The sequence below is a fragment of the Hyla sarda genome, chromosome 8 (assembly GCF_029499605.1).
Source record: "Hyla sarda isolate aHylSar1 chromosome 8, aHylSar1.hap1, whole genome shotgun sequence".
NCBI classification, from domain to species: domain Eukaryota; kingdom Metazoa; phylum Chordata; class Amphibia; order Anura; family Hylidae; genus Hyla; species Hyla sarda.
The window spans coordinates 102,317,368-102,342,689 of NC_079196.1; the positions used below are offsets into that span (position 1 = coordinate 102,317,368).

Consider the following 25,322-nt stretch of genomic DNA (forward strand, 5'->3'; position numbering starts at 1 on the left):
GCACTAACCTGTTGGTACAGGTGTGTAGCACAGGTGACATTGATGAAAATGATACTTACCATCAGTGGCCCCGTTCTCCCGCTAATCTCCTAATTTGGGGCAACAGGCTTAGAGTGTGTGGGCGGGGCTCCAGGAGCACACTGATGTCATGGCTGCTGCTTCCTCAAGGCTGCTCGCAGCCGGGCTGAGTAGAAAAGCAGCCGTGACATCAGTGTGCTACTGGAGCGCCAACTGTGCACCAAGCCTGCCGCCCGAACATCTCTAAGCCAAGCACTTCAGTCCCTTCTTTCTAGTGATTTTGGAATTTTATTAACTCCAAAGCCCCCACTGATTACAACCAGTCAGGATTTATTTTTGTCTAACAACAGTTATGTGTTAAAGGACATCTGCAGCGGAAAACACTTATCCCCTATTCACAGGATAGGGGATAAGTGTTTGATCGTGGTGGGTCCGAATGCTGGGATCCCCCATGATCTCCTGCACAGGGCCACGGCTCTGCCGATACGCCTCCTCCATTTAACTCTATGGGAGAGACTGGGAGGCAGCGTAACCAGAGAGGTCGACGCTACGCGCATTAGCGCTCACACTGGATGCTAATGCCACCCCCCCACACCGCGATCAAACACCTATCCCCCATCCTGTGGATAGGGGATAAGTGTCTTACGCTGCAGTTGTCCTTTAAATAAATTCTGAAAGCAGTGCTGGATGGATGGAAGAACGAAAAGCTGCACGTAGCAGCCAGAACTATAACTTGATATGTGCTCTTATTTGTAGTGTTGCTTCATTCTTTTTATTTTAGATGCATTGAAGCGAATAATTTTTTTTTTAAAAAGGTGGACACAGCTTTCAAGAATTTCGTAAATGTTCCCAAATGTATTTCAACTTTACCCTTCATACTTTCCACTGAACACATTTTATGTCTACAGTTCAGTTCTGTCCCTAAATTCCTTAATGTCACCAGCTATAAAAAATGTGACTTTCCAGAACGTAAGCAGGCTTGGCAAAAGGAAAACATGACTTACTATATTAGAAATAGACTCTATAATTTTAAACAGGTCGAAAAATCCACAGCCGTCTGCCACATGCCTGCTTTCTCAGACGTGACTGTTTCAAGATCTTGATTTTATGTGGTACAAATGAAATGCTTCTATGGCTACTAATGTTGCATTTCTTACTCTTGATTGTACCCCATAGACTTATAATGGAACTGCGAGGCAAAGATTGCTGCGAGGCGGGGAGGAAAGTGCACTACTAGGTGCTTATCCTCACTTATTCTCCTGATTGTTGGAGGTCTATACAAATAACTGGATTAAGTGGTCCCCTATCCGTTTCTACCAGTGATTACGTGACTAGACAACAAGTGACTGCAGTGCTGACCTCAGCAGTCTCAATAGGTCACGTCCACAGCCAAGTATTGGCTGTTATGTCATTGCTGGAGCAGGAAGCACAGAGACTAGTGGGGGACTGGGGAAGCATTTTTTTTAAAGAATTTAAAGGGGTTATCTGGTATACGTAAACATTCCAGAGCCTTCTGGTTTCCAACTCTTTACAACTTGCTCCTGCTTCCGAAAAAAATATGTCTTACCAAAAAACTGCCTGTTTAGTCAATCACCACCTAAGCCGGGACACTGCTGGGTGGGACGATCCTGCCAAGGAGACTTGTCTTATTAGTAGTAACAAGCGGTGAAGAGTGAGGGATTGGAAAGCGCTAGAATGGGTGCTGTGGGGACCAGGGAAGGTGAATATCATTTTTATTGTTACTGCAACCCCAGAAAAATAGATGATACCCCTTAAATATATTTTCTATTTATTGGGCTGGGTTACAGATGTATACAAGGTGACAAATATAATTTTCTCTCAAATTTGCAATCAAGTAATAATTAGGGTATGTTAACACAGATTACACCAATTTCTGCACAAAGAACCATTCAGTGCCACTTTAGAAAACCTCATGCCCATTGACTTTAATGGGAAACACTGAACTATGCAAAAAGAAATAACATTTCACTTTATTCTGCATGTCTATGTTATGAAGTTTCGATTAAAATTAATGCAAGATTCATAGCTGCTCCCCCTGCGCTGACCGTGGCCTAAAGGAAACCACAGCACAGTGCTTCAGAAGGTGTGTGTTTTGGGGTGAATTTACCCTTAAATTGTAGAACTAATTAAATACAAGAATAAAATTGGATCCTGTGCACTTTGATATCAATCTTGAGGGGCAGATATTTTTTTCTTGGTTCTGGCTCTCATCAATGGGTAAGTGAAAATACGAACAATGAGAAAGAAACAGCTTTCTCACAAGTCTATACAAATGCGCTTTCATTCTAAGTTCTAAAAAGCCAATTACATTGGTAAGGTAGACAGGACTGCCAAATAAGAGTATAACATGCCCCTTGATAGTACAATGCAGCATGAACACGCTGTAACTTTCACCAAGGGGCCAAAATCTTAATGCTGAAGGAAAGTGGGAATAAATAGAAAAAGAGGCTCTTGTCTAAAAAGAAAACTTCTAGCTGCACAAAATGCATAAGCTTCCTTTGTAAATACACAGCTCTGTGACATGGTGAGAAGGGATTGCAAAAAGGCCAACTGCAGTGCCATTAATACAACCAGGGCTAATTGGAATTGCAGCATTTCCAATAACTGAATGAATATCATTAAAAGTGCACAAATCAAGGGAAATGAAGAATTACTTTGGAGGAAAACACTCAAAAGCTTGGTACAGAATCTGCATCTTCTAATGATAGTCATGCCTTGTGCAGTAGTCTGGTTTATTACAAGGATATGGATGTCCAAGGATGGAATTTGCTTTCATTGTCCTTTTAAGACTGCAGTTACATTCATTATACTAGATAGAGATGAGCGAACTTACAGTAAATTTGATTCGTCACAAACTTCTCGGCTCAGCAGCATTGACCCCAACCAATCAAAACTTTTGACACAACTCTGTGACATGTGAAAAGTTGCTTTACTTTGAAACTTTAATTTATTACATTAACTTTTTCATAAAAGAGTTTTTAAGGCTCTAAAAAACAGCATTGCTGTTCACAGTGTGTGTAAGAGTTTGCTGGGGCACTGTACGACACTCAACGACTTTTTGTGCATGAGCCCTATTAAATGAAAAAGGACCCATTCACAAAAACATAATGGGCATTGTACAGTATCCTCTGCAAGTGTCTATTGTCTGTCCACACTGAATCTAAAGGGGAGGTGGAAGAGAATAAGTACACTTTAATATCAGCAAAAAAAAAAAAGTTAACTGCCTTACCTCGGAAATGGGCTGACCTTGTATCAGGTCTAGCTCCTGAGGTCTTGTCATTTTATCAATATCCAGGGAGTCCATACTAGAAGCTGCTGAAGTAATGCTGGAACGTGAGGAGTTGCTAACAGAACGAATATCACTATCGCTGACGGTGCCTGCTGATGCTGTCCGTCTATGATGGATGGTTACAGCAGGCTTAGCATCTTCTACTGCTGTTTGTCGTGCTGCTTCATCCATACTTAGAGAGGCCTGTTCCAACTGTGCAGTGATATCATCCAATGAAAAATTGGCATGAGAAGGTTTACTTGTCCTCCCTGAAGAAGGAGGCAATCCTCTTAAACTGCTCTGTTTGGAGCTTACGCGTCCAGCTGGTGGCTTCTGGGAAGATCTGCGTTCATGAGACTTAAGGGTGTTCTTGGAGGACTGGGACCCAATGCTGCTAAGTTCCTGCTCAATTGAGCAGAGATCCGCCATGAGAGCATCTAAATCCACTGTCTCCCCTTGATTTAATGCTTCTACAAAGACATAAAACATCAACATCAGGCTCACGAAAGGGATTTTCTATAGCATAGTCCATTTTTCCTCAGAAACGGTCTTGTGTATGAATGGTAACAAGCAGATAACAAATAAAATAATAATAATAAACAGATAGCTTCTAACTGTAAATGAGCCAAATGTGTGCAGCTGTCATGCTGCAAGTTATTAAAGTACTTAAAGTGTACATGTTGTCAACAAAAACGTTTTATATAATGTAGATAATACCATTATATGAATACTTGTAATATACATTGGTTAAAAAAATGTGTACATTTTTGTCCCTGCAGCTATTGCCCGTGTGTCTCTATGAGGAGTCCAAACACAGGAAGTGAGGGTGGACAAGCAGGGATCTGTGGAAGAAAAAGCAGGACAGTGTGCACTGAGGCTCTATAATATGCTCCTGGCTCATACATCAGGATGATTGACAAGCCAGGAGTCTGCACAGAACCCTGCTTTTCCTGCCCTAACTTCCTGTATTTGGACTCCTCATAGAGACACACAGGCAATAGCTGCAGGGACAGCATTTTTTCACCCAAAAATACACCATTTTTAACCAATGTATATTACAAATATACATAAAATGGTATTATCTACATTGTATAAAAAGTTTTTTCTGACGGCAGGTACACTTTATTAAGCAGAAAACTGTTCCATTTCATTGGCAAAATCTCTCAGAAAAGATAGATTTTCATATAAGTATATCCGTAGCCATGTCATAACTATATCCATAGCACCAATAATATTCAGTGCATAGGGAAAACTCATACTTGAAGGGGTATTCCCGCCATTTAAAGTTATGCCCTATATATAGCATAGCATAGGGGATAACTAGGTGATTGATGTGGGTCCAACCACAGACAATCAGAACAAAGAAATGTCTCCAGCAATGAAAGGATCACGTGCAGCCAGTGTTCTGTTTAGAAGTAAAATATTGCCAAGCTCCACTCCATACAGAATAAATTGATTGCTTGTTACGCATGCACAATCCGCTCCTTTTCATTGCAGGGATATTCATCCTGCATTCAAGTGATTGGCATGGGTCCCAGCATTTGGACCCCCACTGATCACCTAATTATTCTTTTATCCTATTAAGGGACAACATTAAATTGTGGGAATACACCTTTAAAGTGTAGCTATCATTTTAAGAAAACTGTCCCTTTGATATGTCAGAAGTTTTGAACAGTGAGGGTCTGGGTGCTGAGAGCACCTACGATTGCCAAAATAAATATGCCGTAGTGCTCGGCTGTAGCTGTTTTTATTAAACAGTGCTAAGACAGCAAAACAAGCAGTAAACAGATTTCTTTAAATAAAATAAAATGTCACAAATCACTATGCCATGTCAGAAGTTTTCATAGTGATAGTGCTCCTTCAGTTACGAAATAAAAACTTTAGTCTTCAGATATACGCAGATATAATGCGTCTAATTCTTTTAGATTATGTACTTTAAGTTCAGAGCCATGTTTTGCAAAATGATTCACACATTTGGAAGCTGTCTCTTACCATTAATGTTGTACATAGAAAACCTATATGAGAAGTTGGCAAGATTAGTCTCCTGGCGGAGGGGTGACCTCTTTACGGGTTCTTCTGGCTTCTCAGTATCCAGACTCTAAGGACATAACAGGGAAAATGTACTTATACCAGATCTAAGTTAGTTAGCATATCTCACAGACTATGCCTGTCAAATAAACTGTAACCTTAAGCGTATGGTATCAAAGAACAGCTATCACAGGTGGAGAAATCCTGCCACATGCAATGCCCAATGGTTGCAAGAATTTGCTGGTGATGCCACACTGCAACCAGATTGCTTCTTTAATTTTTGAAAAGGCCTGTGAAAAATGAAAGAAGCGATCAGGAACTTTTCCTCTGGACAGGTTTTGATAAATCTCCCCCACTGTGTATCATACAGGTGGCAACACACAAAAACATGCAAGGAAAAAAATCTTTGAATATTAAAGGGGTACTCCGCCCCTAGACATCTTATCCCCTATCCAAAGGATAAGGGATAAGATGTCTGATCGCGGCGGTCCGACTGCTGGGGACCCCACGATCTCTGTGCTTCACCAGGCATTCGTTTAGAGCATCGGGTGAGGCACCGGTGGCACGTGACATCATGGCCACGCCCCGCTCGTGATGTCAAAGTCACGCCCCTTCGATGCAAGCCTATGGGAGGGGGGCGTGACAGCAGTCACGCCCCCTCCCATAAACTTGCTATAAGGAGCGTGGCCGTGACGTCATGAGTCTCCGCCCCGCATTGACAGTCATCCGGCACAGAGCGAAGTTCGCTCCACGCACCAGATGTCTGGGGTGCCGCAGCCAAGATCGCAGGGGGCTCCAACGGCAGGACCCCCGCGATCAGACATCTTATCCCCTATCCTTTGCATAGGGGATAAGATGTCTAGGGGCGGAGTACCCCTTTAACCCCTTAAGGACCAAGCCCATTTTGACCTTAAGGACCAGGCCAATTTTATTTTTGCATGTTCGTTTTTTCCTCCTCACCTTCTAAAATCCATAACTCTTTTATATTTCCATCTACAGAGCCATATAAGGGCTTGTTTTTTGCTTGACCAATTGTACTTTGTAATGAAACCTCTCATTTCACCCAAAAATTTATGGTGAACGCAAAGAAAAATTTTTTAGGGAGGAAAATTTAAATGAAAACAACAATTTTGCACACTTTGGAGGGTTTCGTTTTCACACAGTACACTTTATGGTAAAAATGACATGTGTTCTTTATTCTGCGGGTCAATACCATTAAAATTATACCGATGGCTAGATAATTTTCTATTTTTGTACCACTTAAAAAAAATCTCAACCTTTTTCTACAAAATCAGTCATATAAAATCGCCCTATTTTGACCACCTATAACTTTTTCATTTTTCCATATATGGGGCCGTTCCGGGGGCTCCTTTTTTGCACAGTCATCTGTACTTTTTATTGATATGACATTTGCATATATAAAACTTTTAGATCACTTATTTTTTTGGGAATAAAATGTGACAAAAAAGCAGAATTTTTTTACATTTTTTTTTACATTTATGCCGTTAACCATACGGGATCATTAACATTATATTTTGATAGTTCGGTCACTTAGGTAGGTGGCGATACCAAATATGTTTATAAAGAAATAAAAAAATTACACTTTTTGGGGGTAAAAGGGACAATTTTCATTTTTTATTGGGGGAGGAGATTTTTTACTTTTTTTACTTTTTATTTTTACATTTTTAAACTTTTTTTATTTTTTTTTACACTTTTTATGTCCCCATAGGGGACTATGGATAGCAATCAGTTGATTGCTAATACTGTTCAGTGCTATGTATAGGGTATAGCACTGATCAGTATTATTGACGATCTTCTGCTCTGGTCTGCTCGATCTCAGACCAGAGCAGAAGACCCGAGGTGATGGACGGAGGCAGATTAGTTGACCTCCGGCCGCCATTACAGATGATCGGATCCCTGCTGCAGCGCTCCAGGCGATCCAATCATCTATTTTAACATGCGCATTGCCGCAGATGCCGTCATCTGTATTGATCACTGCATCTGAGGGGTTAATTGCGGACATCCGCGCGATCGCGGTTGATAGCAGCCGGGACCTGCAGTGTATGACGCGAACACAGCTCCGATACTCGCAGTCATACACAGAACGTAAATGTACGTCCTGGTTCACTAAGTACCTCCGCACCAGGACGTACATTTACATCCGTGGTCGTTAAGGGGTTAAACATTAATAAATCAAAAACAATTTTAAGACAGCCTTGCTTTTACCTGGGTAAGCTTGTCCAGCTCCCCTAGCCAGGCTCCAAACATCTTATCCAGGTCCTGGTCTTCCTTATCACTGTCCTCCTCTGCTCCATGATCAATTTCCTCATCTGATAATTGCTCCATCTGTAATAGAATTGAATTACAAGTCAATATGGGAAAACCAAAGCTAGCATTCTTGTCAAGAGGAAACCTGAAAGAAAGGTTAGCTTCTTGCTAGAACTATATGCAGAGACGACAGGGAGCTATTTACTTCATTTAAAGGGTGTGTAGATTATGGAACAATTTGCCATATGCTATTCCTCTGTTATTCCTTCTGACTATTTAGGAATAAACCAGCAAATGGGCTTAATTTTCTAGGAAGCATAAGAACAGTATAAAACAATGCAATACTAATAAAATACAGTACAACAATACAATACTTATTAAAATATGCGCCAGAAGCACTATTTCATGACAAATACAAGCATCTACTAAAAAAAACTGAAAGCGCTGAAAGGTTCTTGTTAAAAGAACAAATTTCCTGATCGGGATCAAGGATAAACTAGGGTTTCTTGGGCGCATTAGAGAGAATGATTCTGAAGGACCACCTTGCACTGATAGAGAACATGGGCACTTCCACTTTTAAAGGGGTACACTGTACTGTATGCGCCTTATCCATTAGCGTTTTCGTTCCCTGAGTTGGCGTTCTGTCTCGTTCACGTTGTTGCTTATTTCCTGTTGTTTGGTCCGTGAAAACGACCATTCCCCTAATACTTTGCGGCCTGATTATGCACTTAGGTGCCACCTATTTTTCCTTGTTATTTCGCCCATCCATTTATTTGTTCACGCCTATGTGCATGCCCCCTTTTTTTTTTTACGCCCATAGGCGTCCTAGCTTCTGCCCCTTGTTTCTTCTTTCCACACTCATTATGTTCCATCGTTCGGTAGAGAAATGTGCGCCTGCGCATCCCTATGCTGCCAGCGTAGTGCTAACGTAGCATACGTTAGTAGCGTAGCCATGCGCAGTTCTCCTTCCAGTTCAGGGCTTACGTTCCTAGTGTAGCCCTGCGCATGCGCAGTTGTCGTTACAGCTCAGGGCTATGCTACTAAGGTAAGCCCTTATCTGTAAGGACTACTGTGCATGCGCAGGGCTACGCTACTGACTTAGCCGACGTTAGCACTACGCTGAGAACACGATTCACAAAATGACCAGACATGCGCACTACGTGCCGAAGACGACTCTCAAAATATACATCACGCATGCGTCTGGCGCAAAGGACGATTGGACCAGCCTAGGACGCTCACACAAGGGGCGGCAAAGAAAGTGAAAAACGTCATTCCCACGCAATTTCAAAGAATGAATATTCAAGAAGTGGGCCGGCTTGACTACGGACACGGGAGGAGGGAAATGCGGACGTCAACGCCGACACTGCAAGGCGGGCTGACAACAACATGGCCGCAAACGTTGTCAGCAGTCACAAAGCACCAAAAAACTACACTACTTCCTGCACATAGGAACAGTAAGTATAACGGATATAATATGCATTATTGACACAGCAAGCATATTAGAGAGTTAAACAACTTTACACAATGGGCAAATGTATTGATAAAGTCATAGCAGCGGAGTACCCCTTTAATTGCATCTTTGTAGTAGAAATTGCACACATAGGACGTGCTATCGATTGAAGGACCAGGAATAACTAGAAGTTATTGGTTTAAAACTTAGCTTTAGGGTGCATTCACACTTATAGGATCTGCTGCATATTTTGTGCAGCTGATTTTACTATCCATTAACTTCAATTGGTTGCAAAATCAGCTGCACACAATATGCAGCAAAAAATATGCAGCAGATCCTATACATATGAACAAACCCGCTTAGGGGGAGTTGCCTTCTGCTGGTCCTTTGGGGCCAATTGTGTCACTGGAGGATCCTCTGTAGGGCAAGTCCAACCCTGAGCAGGCCTCCTAAAGTAAAGCTGGCTATAGATATTAGGAAGACTGAATCATTTCTTAGTTTCAGTTTTATGTGAGTAGGACCTGGTGAAACCTCAGTTGATGGCTGCCACCAGAATTCACCAGAACCCAACAGGATGGATTTCATCCTTTTGTTTTTTAGTGATGATAAGCACTATCATTTCCGACTCCTCCTCTGACATAACATGCATGTTTTATGCCTATGCATGTTAAAAGAGGGATTAGACTGATAACCCTATGGCTCTATCATGATAACTGCCTGCCAAATAAAGAGCTCCAGCTTTCTCTGATGAACATGAATATCGCATCAATAACGTGGAACGAGATAAGTGGCTGCCAGGCACATCTGGTTCTGCTCATCTCAAGGATAACAAAACAATGAGACTGCAAAAATGAGATGACTTTTCTGTTTATGATATCCCTCAACAAAGCAAAAACATGCTGATGGCTTCTCAGTGGTAAGAAGTGTAAGGAATCTATAAGGCTATGCTTAGACCACATTTGTGTTAGGTATTCTTTGGAAAAAAGTTTGACAGAGTATCCTTAGGACACTACTTTTTCAATTAAATTAAATTTAATTAAATAAAAAAAAAAAAAAAAAACACATGGACCATTTGGCTTAAAAACAAAAAGAGAATGGAGCCCAAAAGAAATAAAACAGAGCACGCCAAAGTATACAACATTAGCATACTCACACAGTGCATACAGTGAACGGTTAAGATTCTCCACCACACCATCACCATTTCCTGTTATTATGGTTTCCGCTGCAGGCCTCTTAAAGTCTGTTATCTATGAGGTTTATGACCTAGACATCTCTCAGTAAATTATACAAACATAAAAAATAAAAGAATAAAAAACAAAAGTAACCACAGCACAAACTGAAGGAAGTTTTATTGGCTTTAACTGCTGTATAGCACTAGGTTTAGGTTGTTTCATATTTATTATTTTGTAACATAACTAGACTAGCCAAGAATTGACAAAGATGCACATCAGTACAGTTGTGACCTATGTGACGGATAGACACTGCTAGACCGTCTTTCAATGAGAACCCCGCTCACATGTGTCCTCCAGTCCACTCGGGGATCAAATTACAAGAAATACAAGTCTATGGAAGGGGAGGAGGAATGCCTGGGAACCGCTGGGGATGGACAGACAGTAGACAACTCTGTAAGAGACCTCACCCCAGGAATTTATCATGCCTTTCAAGCTGTGGCTGCTAAAGTTTAGGTTGCACGCAGACATAGAAATGTAGAATATCCTCCTCTGTGTGTGTACAGTGTATAGAGACAGAGATGCAGGATCTCCTCCTCTGTGTATGTGTGCAGTGTATGGGAGACTCAATAAATGTTAGGCTCCACCCACCGGCTGTGGAAAACTGTAAATTATAGATGAAGCCTGCAAAGCAGAAATATTCTCAAAAATGTCATATGCAAGTTTTTTTTAATGAACAAAAAAAAGAGTATTGCTCCTCATCTACACATACAGGGCAGATTATACAAAAAAAAGTCAACTGAAGTGACAGATAGGCCTTAGTTTACAATCATCTATTTAGAAGACAATCATACAGTGCCAATGTAAAAACCTGAGAAGAATGGCAACACTGATAAATGCTCTGTGTCCCACATTAAAATAATGCACACAACTAACGAAAGATGCAGGCTTTTATCCCAAAAGACTGAAAGAGGAACAAGAGAACAAACAGAATCATAGAGCCCCTGAAAAACTTTCCTCCTGCTGTGCCAGCAAGTCTGACGACTGCAAAGGAAGGCAAAGTGCTCCATTGATTCTGTATTTTTAACATCAGCAGAATGCTGATAAAGCAAAGTATGATACAGTCACTTCCTAGACCAAGTATACATTCTTTATTAACACACAGAACAGACAATACACATTACAGCAATGTAGGTAAAGGATATCAATATCTATCAGTATATTGATTTACATGACAATATGTTAAAGCATTCATCTGCATTATCAATGTCTGATTGGCAGGGGTATGACCCTGTGACATCTTGCTGTTTTGGTAGCATTACCAGTGATACAGTAGCAGTGAACTTTTGTAGTATGTCCTGTCCTTCGGCCCAGATTTCTTCAGCTGCTGCAAGGTTAGCCATTATTGTGAGTGGATATGTAAGGCAAAAGCGGAGTAGAGCTAAAAAGGAACTACTAAGTATTTTCCTTTTAATATGATTTTTATTGGGTTATTAAATATTCATATAACAATTATACAACATTAATTTGGATGCCATATAATGAGTTATACGTACATATAAACATAACATGTTACATTGAAATGTATTTTACATCTACTACCAAGTATTTTCCAATAGAAAGATTCCAGCCAATCAGGAATTGAGGTATTAGCCTAAGGAAATATGTTGATAAATCTCTCTATATACAAATAGGGATTGAGTTATCAATTAGGGCTGGTGGGGTGGGGAGAAGCCGTGGGTGACAAAAGGTGTCCCTTAAAGCCACAAGTGTCTATGCTAAGACAACTCCTTTAAAGGGGTACACCACTGGATTTTTATAATTTTTTTTTATAAACTGGTGCCAGAAAGTTAAACAGATTTGTAAATTACTTCTATTTAAAAATCTTAATCCTTCCAGTACTTATCAGCTGGTATATGCTCCACAGGAAGTACTTTTCTTTTTGAATTTCCTATATGTCTGATCACAGTGCTCTCTGTTGCCACCTCTGTCCATGTCAGGAACTGTCCAGAGTAGGAGCAAATCCCCATAGCAAAGCTATCCTGCTCTGGACAGTTCCTGACACGGAGATAGGTGTCAGCAGAGAGCACTGTGGTCAGGCAGAAAGGAAATAAAAAAAATAAAAATAACATCTTGTTGTGGATCATACAGCAGCTGATAAGTACTAGAAGGATTAAGATTTTTTTTATAGAAGTAATTTACAAATCTGTAACTTTCTGGCACCAGTTGATTTAAAAAAAAAAAAAAATGTTTTCCAGTGGAGTACCCCTTTAAATCTCAATAGCTGGGTGGCTTCCTATGTTTTACAGTATGTCCTAAGAATGTCAGGCTCATGGTCAAACTGGATTATTACAGTGAAACCTCTGAGACAACCACCCAAAATTCTAGGAGGATGGGGGTCTTTTTAAAGAAAATGGCAGGTATTCATTTATAATGGAACTACAAACTGGTCACAGAAAATCTTGTCTGGAGAAGGGAGTGGCGTTCTGGAGAGTTTTACTGTATTTAGTATCTACCATTAGCAAATAACAAGAAAGAGAAAAACGGAGTCACTTATAAAACATATATCATTTTATTAATTCCGTAGAATGTAAGTACATAAAAATTGTATATATATTAGTTAAAAATATTATTTTTCAAGGAGGAATAAGGCTAAAAGGTGGTGTCACCGGCTCTGCAATGAAGGCTGGGTTTAGTGTATATATTACTGGATCCACCACAATGAGATAGAAAAAATACAATAATCTTGCACACAAATTTGCAAAAACAGGATGTTTAGCAGCATGTAGAAAACATGTATATAAATCTCACAGTGAGAGCAAAAAATATATATGGCATGCAAAATAAAGTGCAGTGTGCATGTAAACAAACATAACATTGCAGGGATACAAAACAGTATGGCGATATACCAGAGTACAACAGCAATCAGCAGAGACCGGGACAGCACCACTCCAACGTACGTTTCGGTACACAACCTTCGTCTGGGAGAAGGTTATGTTTGTTTACATGCACACTGCACTTTATTTTGCATGCCATATATATTTTTTGCTCTCACTGTGAGATTTATATACATGTTTTCTACATGCTGCTAAACATCCTGTTTTTGCAAATTTGTGTGCAAGATTATTGTATCTTTTCTATCTCATTGTGGTGGATCCAGTAATATATACACTAAACCCAGCCTTCATTGCAGAGCCGGTGACACCACCTTTTAGCCTTATTCCTCCTTGAAAAATAATATTTTTAACTAATATATATACAATTTTTATGTACTTACATTCTACGGAATTAATAAAATGATATATGTTTTATAAGTGACTCCGTTTTTCTCCGTTATTTGCTAATTCTGTTTGGAGTTCACATACCTATAGCCAACACCAGTACCTGGATTAATCGATAGTGCTTGGTCACTTACATACTGCTTAGTCATAATAATAATTTTTCACTTCCAGGTCTTAGTTGTCCGTTTGGGTATTATTAGTATCTACCATTACTAAATTGCAGCCTCATTTTTGTTATTGTTCCAGGTATGTAAGCCCAATATAAAGGGAACCTGTCACACCAAACATGTAGGCCAATCTGCTAGCACCACATTATTGAGGAGGACGAGCTGGGCAGATTGGGGTAGATTTTTATTGGAAAACATTCAGTATAACATGTAGCTTAGTGACTGAAATCCCTGTTTAGAGAGTCCAGTGTGAAGTGTCACTTAGAGGTTGATAGCTAGCATGCTCATACAGGGAAGGCTGAAAATCATTAAAAAGTACCACCCTCTGGACTCCTAAGCATAGAAAGAGGCGGGATTTTACAACTCTATTGGCTCAGCTCATCCAGCTCTATAACATGATGGTAGTAGATTTAATAGCATTTGTATGGTGGCCGTTTCTCATCAAAAGTTCATTCTGGTAATAGATAGTACATTTTTAATGCAACAAAAAACAGCTGTTTCCTCTATTACCAAATAATCCCCGTGAAAAAGAGCAGGAACCTTTCCTCTGTAATCCTCCCTATACCCAACAACAATGTGCAGTTGTGTCAGAGCTGCTTGACATTTCACAGAATCACATCCATCAGCTTTATACATTTTCCATATTACTGGCTATTCCCCTTGTAAGGACATTTCCTATAGTAAATGTCAAAGCATGAGCTCTGCTAAGCATTTCTGACAAGCAATGTCTTTCTGTCATCATAATATATCACATGGTGCAAAATTAAAAAACTATAAACTAATCCAAATTCTTTCATCTTTATTAGACTTACCCTGAGGTTTAGTTACAGAAAAAGAAAAATATTGCTGTTTAGATACCTTTGCTAGACACTTATTTAGAAACAGTGTGACCTCCCACATGACTAAATGATAGTCTCAAACAATCGGAACATTATGGTTCTGATACCAAGGGAAAGGGAAGAACTGTATTAACTGGAATTTCTAATACCAAAGACATATTAAACATATAGGAAAGCACTCTTGCCAAGGAGTGTCCAAAATGTTAAAGGTTACATGTAATGATCCACTAAATGCTCTTCTAAACGGCTTATTCATAAAACTCCAGATAGCAGTATAATGTCTATATAGCATATTATTTTCACAAAGACACATTGCAATACACAGACAATAGACAAACAACCTATAACACTGAATCCACCAACAAATGGCATCGTTTTCCAAAATACAAACTTCCACCCACCACATTAGAGGCTCGTTCTTGAGATTTATAATGGTCCCATCAGCCAGACCCCTATTCATCTGGCTTTTCTAACATCTCATGAGGAAGCCTACAGTCAGAGAAGAAGAAAAAAAAATGTTCCCTTGGGTAAATCTAAAACACTGTTGTGCCTAGTGAAGAACCCAAGGATTTAGTTCAGGGGATGGGGGGGGGGGCTTCTCTATTTGAATATCTATCTTGTGCATTGCTCCCTCAGACCATACATACACCAAGTAGAGCACACACAGTTCCTAAAATATTCATAACCATAAATACGGACTTCAACTCATCAATGATTATAATGTGCTGGGTAAAAAAAATTATATCTCAATTGGACAATCAGACCATCAGGGAACAGAGTTAAGTGTAAAAGTCTGTATCAGTTATGTCTCCTGGGCAGTAACCCCAGCTCAAATGAATGTAATGTTGTCAAGAGTCTTAAATGCCATGTGTGGCCGAAAACAACTTATTCCCTATCCGCAGGATAAGTGTTTGATTGCGGGGGTTCCGAATGCTGGGACTCCCGCAATCTCCTGCACGGGGCCACGGCTCTGCTGCGGCTCTCCCGTGCAGGAGACGTGCTGGCTGCAGCTTGACGCTGTGGCAGACATGCTTCCTCCATGTAGTTTTATGGAAGAGGCGGGAGGCAGCGTTTGTGCCTCCCCGCCTCTCCTATGGAACTGAATGGCAAGGGGGCTTAGCCGTTGACTAGGTGGACTGTACGCGCATTAGTGTTCTCACTGAGCGCTAATGCGGGGGCCCCGTTCAGGAGATCGCTGAATCACTGTGGATAGGGGATAAATGTAATAATGCTGCAGTTGTTCTTTAAGAAAAAGCGGTGGAATTACATTATTGTGCTTTTTTTTTTTTTTTTTTTTTTACATGCTGCGGTGCTGCACTGCTGAAAACTGTCTGCAATGTGTTTTGGCTGTTGCAGATTTTTAGGAAGAACTGATCAAAAAGAAATTCACTGAAGCATCAAATTTTTTATTTTTTTTTTACTTAGAAACCTGATGTAGTCTTTAACTTTTGGTATGCATGATAGTAAAAACACTAAAAAGGTCTGTTTGCCTACAACAAAGGCTATAAATCCTGTCCACTTACTACAAAGAATTCACATCACGCATTACAACATAACTTACTGAGGGTCCCTGTAGGCCCCAACAGGTTAAATGGAAGGCCACCTCCTGCTGAAAACATCCCTATAAGAGAAAGTGTCAGGGGATAGGGAAAGGCCATTAAGGAAACTGGATTATTCCTAAACGTTTGCCATTTACAAGCCATTACTCACATTTCAGTGTCATATTGATTACTTGGCTGGAATGCCATTTTGCAGATAGTGGACATTTATAAGATAATACATTTCATGGCCAGCAGTGACACACAAGCCAGAATTAAAGAATATATTGTGTAAATAGAATAGCAAAGCCTTGGATGTATTAATATAAACTGAAGAAAATTATCCATGATATGTCACTTACCATAAAACAAAAAATTTTAAGTATTGCTTTACAATGAAAATTGATGTAAAGGCTCAGTTACCAAAAAGACACTAGCCTGAAATGTTACCACTGCTCCCCCTGCAGCTATGTAGAGTCCTTGGTTGCCATTTTGCAGGCACTTTAAGAGGAGGGAAAAGTGGAACTGTTTCTAATTGGCGAATAATAGGAAGGTCAAAAAAAATCTCTGACCCCCATCTCTACCATACTGCCGCCATGAGAAACTCTAGAACACGTGTGTAATATCATCATGCATGCCTTTATTAACTGGTCATTGGTTCTGTTCCGGTCTTGCCCTGGATCATGTGACGGGCGCTCAGACTCACACAAACTTAAAGAGTACCTGTCATCAACAAAAGCTTTTAATATGTTGTTCATAATAATTAATGAAGACATATTGGAATATATCTTCATTAAAAAATATTAATATTTATACCAGTTTTTTCATTTTATACTTTTGGCCACTAGAGGTCTCTCTTCTATGCCTGGTCTGCAGGTAGCTTCCTATGCTTTTCATAGTAAGTGTACAGCTTTTAGGACTAATGCTAAAAAGGGCACTGGTCCTTCCACAGGAAGTTCAGTACTATCAGCTCAGGACTCACTCCCAGCCTGAGATAGAGGCTGCTGTACCTCCCCTGTACTTAGTCTGTATGCACACTGCAGAGCAGTGTTTCCCAACCAGGGTGCCTCCAGCTGTTGCAAAACTACAACTCACAGCATGCCCGGACAGCTGTTGGCTGTCTGGGCATGCTGGGAGTTGTAGTTTTGCAACAGCTGGAGGTACCCTGGTTGGGAAACACTGCTGCAGAGGGAGAGCATCATACAGGAAGACTGGCAGAAGCAGAGTCCCGGCCAGGCTTCATGTGACATCATGCCTGCCAGGACCCGCCTCCTTTCACCCCTCAGAAAGACAGTGCTCCTGAGCTAATGAAGAGGAATAAAAAAAGATATTTCCACAGTGTTTTAAACCTCAATAAACACAGGGATAGGCATAGAGTAAGGGGCAGATGGGGAGGGGGATCAGGGAAAGTTTAGATGACAGGTACTCTTTAAGAGCATTGATGTGATTCTCATTGGAAGGAGAAAAAACAAATAACTGACGCTACACACAAAGGTTTCAGCAAATCTACGCACCAGTCACATGGTTCAGGGCAGGACTGGAACACAGCAGATAACTAGCTAAGGCACAGGAATCATGCTAACTACACTAAAATGTACATTGTCTAGGTGGCTAACAGGCCACAGGAAGAAATTCATGGTGAAAAGTGCTCCTTTAAGCATTTTTTTTTCCAATCCCATAAGAACCACCATAATGTAACACCAGTGATTAGATCACTTAACAGAAAGGAAAATAAATTCTACAATTACCGGCATGGATGGAATGTAGCAAGGCTACAAGAATATAAACAAATACAGAAAGGCCACTGTAATCCCCTTTGGATCATTCTTTTGGGCTTGCTTATGAGCATACATTACTACATGAATTACATGCAGATTGTGGTAGATTTTATCCATTTTAATGCAGTGGGCGACATCCATGGTATTTCAGTGAGGAATCCACTACATGGCAGAGCATACTGTAATGGAGTGTGTGTCATTTCTCTACAGTGTTTAGAACTTTACATTCAGAAGTGGATAAATTGTCAGAATCTCAGCTTATGAAAAGAAGTGATTTTAATCTTCTTGTATTTGAAGAGGTCATCCAGTTAAAATGCTTCCTGTTTCCATTCTTGTGGGAAAAGTCCCTCGTGTAGCTCATGGAACTGATGCGTGAGAAAAGCATTGCTATTTAAAAAAAATAGGTTTAGAATCACTTTTCGCAATATGCGCTGTAAATCTATACACATCTGTCTCATGGACTATAACTATATTTATAGAAAACATGTGACATGACTACAATAAATCCTATATGTTTCCCCCCGCAACTGCAGAGACCTCCGCGGGTTATACGAATGTGGGCTCCAGCGGGTCCCGTACGTAGAAACACTAAATTTAGACCGACATCTGCATCTGCCTGTGCGGACTGTTGAACACCACAACCTTGGGTCTGTTACTAGCTTTATACACTGCTCAAAAAAAGGGAACACTTAAACAACACATTGTAACTCCAAGTCAATGTGAAATCACACTGTCCACTCAGGAAGCAACACTGATTGACAATCAATTTAACATGCTGTTGTGCAAATGGAACAGACAACAGGTGGAAATTATAGGCAATTATCAAGACACCCCCAATAAAGGAGTGGTTCTGCAGGTGGTGACCACAGACCACTTCTCAGTTCCTATGCTTCCTGGCTGATGTTTTGGTCACTTTTGAATGCTGGCGGTGCTTTCACTCTAGTGGTAGCATTAGACGAAGTGTACACCCCACACATGTGGCTCAGGTAGTGCAGCTCATCCAGGATGGCACTTCAATGCGAGCTGTGGCAAGGTTTGCTGTGTCTGTCAGCGTAGTGTTCAGAGCATGGAGGCCGTAGGAGGGCAACAACGCAGCAGGACTGTTACCTCTGCCTTTGTGCAAGGAGGAGCACTGCCCGAGCCCTGCAAAATGACCTCCAGCAGGCCACAAATGTGCATGTGTCCACTCAAATGGTTAGAAACAGCATATCTATGAGGAAGGTATGAGGGCCCGACATCCACAGGCATACAGCCCAACACAGTGCAGGATGTTTGGCATTTGTCAGAGAATACCAAGATTGGCAAATTCGCCACTGGCACCTTGTGCTCTTCCCAGATGAAAGCAGGTTCACACTGAGCACATGTGACAGACGTGAAAGAGTCTGGAGACAGCGTGGAGAACGTTCTGCTGCCTGCAACATCCTCCAGCATGACCGGTTTGGTGATGGGTTAGTAATGGTGTGGGGTGGCATTTCTTTGGGGGGGCCACACAGTGCTCCATGTGCTTGTGCAAGGAGGAGCACTGCCCGAGCCCTGCAAAATGACCTCCAGCAGGCCACAAATGTGCATGTGTCCACTCAAATGGTTAGAAACAGCATATCTATGAGGAAGGTATGAGGGCCCGACATCCACAGGCATACAGCCCAACACCGTGCAGGATGTTTGGCATTTGTCAGAGAATACCAAGATTGGCAAATTCGCCACTGGCACCTTGTGCTCTTCCCAGATGAAAGCAGGTTCACACTGAGCACATGTGACAGACGTGACAGAGTCTGGAGACAGCGTGGAGAACGTTCTGCTGCCTGCAACATCCTCCAGCATGACCGGTTTGGTGATGGGTTAGTAATGGTGTGGGGTGGCATTTCTTTGGGGGGGCCACACAGTGCTCCATGTGCTTGTCAGAGGTAGCCTGCCTGCCACTAGGTATCGAGATGAAATCCTAAGACCCCTTGTGAGACCATATGCTGGTGCGGTTGGCCCTGGGTTCCTCCTAATGCAAGACAATGCTAGACCTCATGTGGCTGGAGTGTGTCAGCAGTTCCTGCAAGAGGAAGGCGTTGATGCTATGGACTGGCCCGCCCGTTCCCTAGCCAGAATCCGATTGAGCACATCTGGGACATCATGTCTCGCTACATCCACCAACACCATGTTACACTACAGACTGTCCAGGAGTTGGTGGATGCTTTAGTCCAGGTCTGGGAGGACATTCCTCAGGAGACCATCCGCCACCTCAACAGAAGCATGCCGAGGCATTGTAGGGAGGTCATACGGGCACGTGGAGACCACACTCATTCTGATTTTTTTTTCTTTTTAAGGACATTACATCAAAGTTGGATCAGCCTGTAGTGTGGTTTTCCACTTTGATTGTGAGTGTGACTCCGTATCCAGACCTCCATGGGTTGATAAATTTGATTTCCATTGATAATTTTTGTGTGGTTTTGTTGTCAGCACATTCAACTATGTAAAGACGAAAGTATTTCATACAATTAGTTCATTCATTCAGATCTAGGATGTGTTATCTTAGTGTTCCCTTTATTTTTTTTTAAGCAGTGTACTTTCTGCTACTACGTTTGATTTTCATGGATGTTCTCCTGTGACACTGGGGACTATTACTGCTCCGGATGGATGTCTCTTACCTAATTCCGGCAGTGGCTATACATGGACCGGAATAGTGTGAGCCTCGTACCCCGGATTTGGGGCAAGGAAGTAGGATGGGCTGTGGAGTTCCTGGACCCGTCTTTCCTCAACTGGACACTTATGTTTGTCTATATGTTCGTCTGTCTTGTCATGTTTGCTGTTGGTTTTGTTGTTTTTTTGTTTTTATCAGGTACACATTTTTTTCTGTGATTATGATGTCATACTCACATTGCTGGAATGGCGTGGTGCCACTTACTATGGACTCTGTGAAGGCCTTCCCCCTTGTTTACAGCTACCTCAGCGTTTCCATACAGTATTATGTGTAAATTGATATTGCATAATGTACGGGGTTTTAGTTCCCTGCATAAAAGAGTGAAGACCTTCTGGGACTACGCTATGTTGCGTCCTGACGTTATTTGTATTCAGGAATTGCATTTTACTTCTTAATTTCCTAAGTTTTTTCATAAATCCTATAAACGCTACTACATGTCTACCTATGCTACTAAGAGTGGGGGGGTACTTATTCTATTGCATGACTCCTTTTTATTTAATGCTGAAAGCACTTTGATTGACCCAGATAGTAGATATGGGGACTTATTGGGATTGATGGGGGATAAAAAGTTATATAAAGTCAAAAAGAAAATGTAACCAGCTCACCGCTCATGGTAGATTAGTCCCGGGCACTCAGATATCTTTTGGAAGCCAAGATGATGCCGAGCCATCTCCTCAGTAGGAACAATACGGCATAGGGGTTTTATCTTCACTGGGTGTTTTTTTCTTTAACGCTATTTTTTAAGTGAACGAATAAACGTTGAACTTTTTCACTGCTTTTTTCCTGAGAGCTGGATACCCCCCTCTTTGTTTCGATAAAAAGTTATGTTTGATTAATTCTTATGCACCTACTGATGCTCCTATTGCTTTTTTCAGATGGATGTGTACGTTGCTTGTCTCCCTGCACTACGATTGGCTGATTTGTGCTGGAGATTTTAACTTTATAGTCCATAGCTCTCTAGATCATACTACATCTGCCCCTCTTCGCAGATCATCTTCGCAGATCAGGGACCCAACAACGACAGGTACTTAAGTTGTTTGATGATTGTAATGTAGCTGATGTCTGGAGGGCACATAATGGCCAGCTTAGAGGCTATACATACTTCTCCCCTCGCAACATTCCTATACCCACATAAACTGGATCTTAGCCCATACTTCAGTAGCAGAAACTCCTCTATGCTAGACACATACCGTCGGCATGGTCCGAACATGATATAGTGCAGGAGGTTTTTAATCTGGCGGATCCTGCTGCGGACCCCTTTAGATGGAGACTAAATGAGTCCTTACTTACTATGCCACGGGTTAAGTCACAATTAGAGGCTGAACTGTCATCTTATTTTTCTACTAATGCTTGCCCTGCTAGTGCCCCTAGTTGGGTGTGGTTGGCACATAAATCTTTTATGAGGTGTCGTATCATCTCTATTGCTTCAGGGATTCAGAGGGACCACAAGGCCACTAGGACAACCCTTGAGGCCAAGTTGTGTAGACTGATGTTTGCACACCAGTAATCTCCCTCTCTCTATCTCTACAAGTCTCTCAGTGACACCAGGGTGCTGCTTGATGCACTCCTTCCACATTCAGTGGAAAAGGCTGTACGTTGGACCAATGTTACATATTATCGTTATACCAACAAGCCAGATCACCTATTGTCATCCATGCTACGTGGCACGGCATCCTTTAATAAGGCAGCACACTCTCTAACCCCGCCCTGGTGTACACACCTCTAACCCGATAAAGTTTATGATGCTTTTCATTCTGCCTTATATTCTGCTCCCTCCCATCCCCCCCTCGCTTCTGATTACACTTTCTTCTTTCCTTTCTTTTACCACACTTCCCACGCTCCAACCTGACGCCTTGGAAGTGCTTAATGCCTCTATTGCCCCGGAAGAGGTGGAGACTGCCATAGCTCGTCTTAAGAATGGGAAATCTCCTGGCCCTGACGGGTTCACGGCAGCATACTACAAGAGATTTGCCCCACTATTAATACCCCACCTTACTACTCTCTAACTCCATTCGCTACTCTGACGCTCTCCCCTTAGACTTTCTAGATGCTCATATTAGTTATTCCTAAGCCCAATAGAGACCATCTCCATCCCGCTAATTACAAATACTATCAGGATTGCTTTACAAGTATTAGTCCAACAATAAAACAGGCAGAAAAAGGATCAAACTGTTTGTGGCTTTCATTACATCTGACACATTTTCAGGACACCACTATGTGCAACTTTAACTAAAGTCAAATTACGATGGATCATATGGACAGCCAGGTGCGTGTACATGACTTACTATGGAAAGAGGGCAAGCCTAAAGAGCAAGTAATACAATAAGAAATGTTATACAAAGAGAAATTAGTTCTGGCATTCATGTTACCTAGACATATACCACCTACCTATATAAAACATTGTTGCAGCTATAAAACATGTTTTTTTCTAATGGCAGTGCTTTTCAGCAGGATAATGCACCATACATAGTGGTTTACAAAAGGATGGAGGAACCATACTGGCAAACAGGCTCATATATTTCTAGTTTGACTAGTATATCTTTGGTAACGCTGCCCTAACACCTTGGTTATACTATGAGCTAAAAGGAAATAAAAATGCTACACTACAAGAAGACCAAGGCTCACTAATATAGTGTAAAACTAAGCAACAGGCAAAATGTGTCAAATGTATTCCAGCCATGTCCCTGTGCATGAGTGGTAAAGCAGAGTCACCCTGGTAAGTGTTCTGACCTAAAAATACCACAACATCAGTGGCATTTTCTGTTATCCTAAGCTCCTGGTAAAACTCATCCCAGCTACAAATATAAATAAAGCTTTCTGCTCTATTGTCTGTTGTCATAGTAACCGCCAGGTCTCATTCTCTATATGGATTAACCCTGAAAAACCAAGTGACTGGGTAAAGAAAGAAAAATCCCTTTCAATAAGGCAAAGACTATACCGCCAGATGTAACTAAACAGCAGTATCCTCACTTGTGACGCTGCCGTAGTGACAGGATAACCATATATTTTTTCTGCTTAGGGTGCATTCACACCACGTTTTGGACATACGGGTGCCGGATCCGGCGGGGGGAGGGGCAAACCGGGCGCTCCCGTACACCGGCCGGATCAGCCCGTTACTCCGTTCACTTTAACCCCTTAAGGACGCAGGACGTAAATGTACGTTCTGGTGCAGTGGTACTTAACGCACCAGGACGTACATTTACGTCCTAAGCATAACCGCGGGCATCGGAGCGATGCCCGTGTCATGCGCGGCTGATCCCGGCTGCAGATCGCAGCCAGGGACCCGCCGGCAATGGCCGACGCCCGCGATCTCGCGGGCGTCCGCCATTAACCCCTCAGGTGCCGGGATCAATACAGATCCCGGCATCTGCGGCAGTGCGCGATTTGAATGAATGATCGGATCGCCCGCAGCGCTGCTGCGGGGATCCGATCATTCATAACGCCGCACGGAGGTCCCCTCTCCTTCCTCCATCCGGCTCCCGGCGTCTCCTGCTCTGGTCTATGATCAAGCAGACCAGAGCAGAAGATGACCGAAAACACTGATCTGTTCTATGTCCTATACATAGAACAGATCAGTATTAGCAATCATGGTATTGCTATGAATAGTCCCCTATGGGGACTATTCAAGTGTAAAAAAAAATGTAAAAAAATGTAAAAGTAAAAAAAAGTGAAAAATCCCCTCCCCCAATAAAAAAGTAAAACGTCAGTTTTTTTCCTATTTTACCCCCAAAAAGCGTAAATTTTTTTTTATAGACATATTTGGTATCGCCGCGTGCGTAAATATTCGAACTATTAAAATAAAATGTTAATGATCCCGTACGGTGAACGGAGTGAACGAAAAAAAAAAAAGTAAAAAATTCCTACTTTTTTTATACATTTTATTTAAAAAAAAATAATAAAAAATGTATTAAAAGTTTTTTATATGCAAATGTGGTATCAAAAAAAAGTACAGATCATGGCGCAAAAAATGAGCCCCCATACTGCCGCTTATACGGAAAAAAAAAAAAGTTATAGGTCATTAAAATAAAGGGATTATAAACGTACTAATTTGGTTAAAAAGTTTGTGATTTTTTTTTAAGCGCAACAATAATATAAAAGTACATAATAATGGGTATCATTTTAATCGTATTGACCCTCAGAATAAAGAACAAACGTCATTTTTACCATAAATTGTACGGCGTGAAAACGAAACCTTCCAAAATTAGCAAAATTGCGTTTTTCGTTTTAATTTCCCCACAAAAATAGTGTTTTTTGGTTGCGCCATACATTTTATGATATAATGAGTGATGTCATTACAAAGGACAACTGGTCGCGCAAAAAACAAGCCCTCATACTAGTCTGTGGATGAAAATATAAAAGAGTTATGATTTTTAGAAGGCGAGGAGGAAAAAATGAAAACGTAAAAATTAAATTGTCTGAGTCCTTAAGGCCAAAATGGGCTGAGTCCTTAAGGGGTTAATGACCCGACCGGAGTCAAACCGTGACAACGGTCGGCTCAGTTTTGACCCGTATGCGGTTTTGGACTGGACCTAAAACCGTAGTAAGCTACGGTTTTAGGTCCGGTCAGGAAACTGCATAGGGGTCAAAACTGAGCCGACCGGAGTCACCGTTTGACTCTGGTTGGGTCACTAAAGTAAATGGAGTCACGGGCTGATCCGGCCGTGGTACGGGAGTGCCTGATTTGCCCCTCCCCCCACCGGATCCGGCACCCGTATGTCCAAAATGTGATGTGAATGCACCCTTATCTGGATGTGACGGATGGAGGAAGATGAAGGAAGATGTAGATGCGGTGGTTACAATAGATGGGA

The 25,322-nt window shown here is 41.5% G+C and overlaps 1 protein-coding gene across 5 annotated transcripts in view; it reads right to left on the reverse strand.

Annotated features, from left to right (window-relative positions):
- Positions 1–25,322, reverse strand: part of RAPH1 (Ras association (RalGDS/AF-6) and pleckstrin homology domains 1) — a 201,008-nt gene that overhangs the window by 85,741 nt on the left and 89,945 nt on the right. For 4 of the 5 annotated variants that reach the window (XM_056537175.1, XM_056537178.1, XM_056537177.1 and 1 more), the window contains exons 2-4: positions 7,562–7,681; positions 5,300–5,405; positions 3,269–3,777 (exon numbers count right to left, since the gene is read on the reverse strand). In XM_056537175.1, coding sequence (XP_056393150.1) covers positions 3,269–3,777; positions 5,300–5,405; positions 7,562–7,681 — 735 coding nt within the window. Of the gene's footprint in view, positions 1–3,268; positions 3,778–5,299; positions 5,406–7,561; positions 7,682–23,244; positions 23,292–25,322 lie in introns of those variants that run through there. The other variant, XM_056537176.1, reaches the window with a different exon arrangement.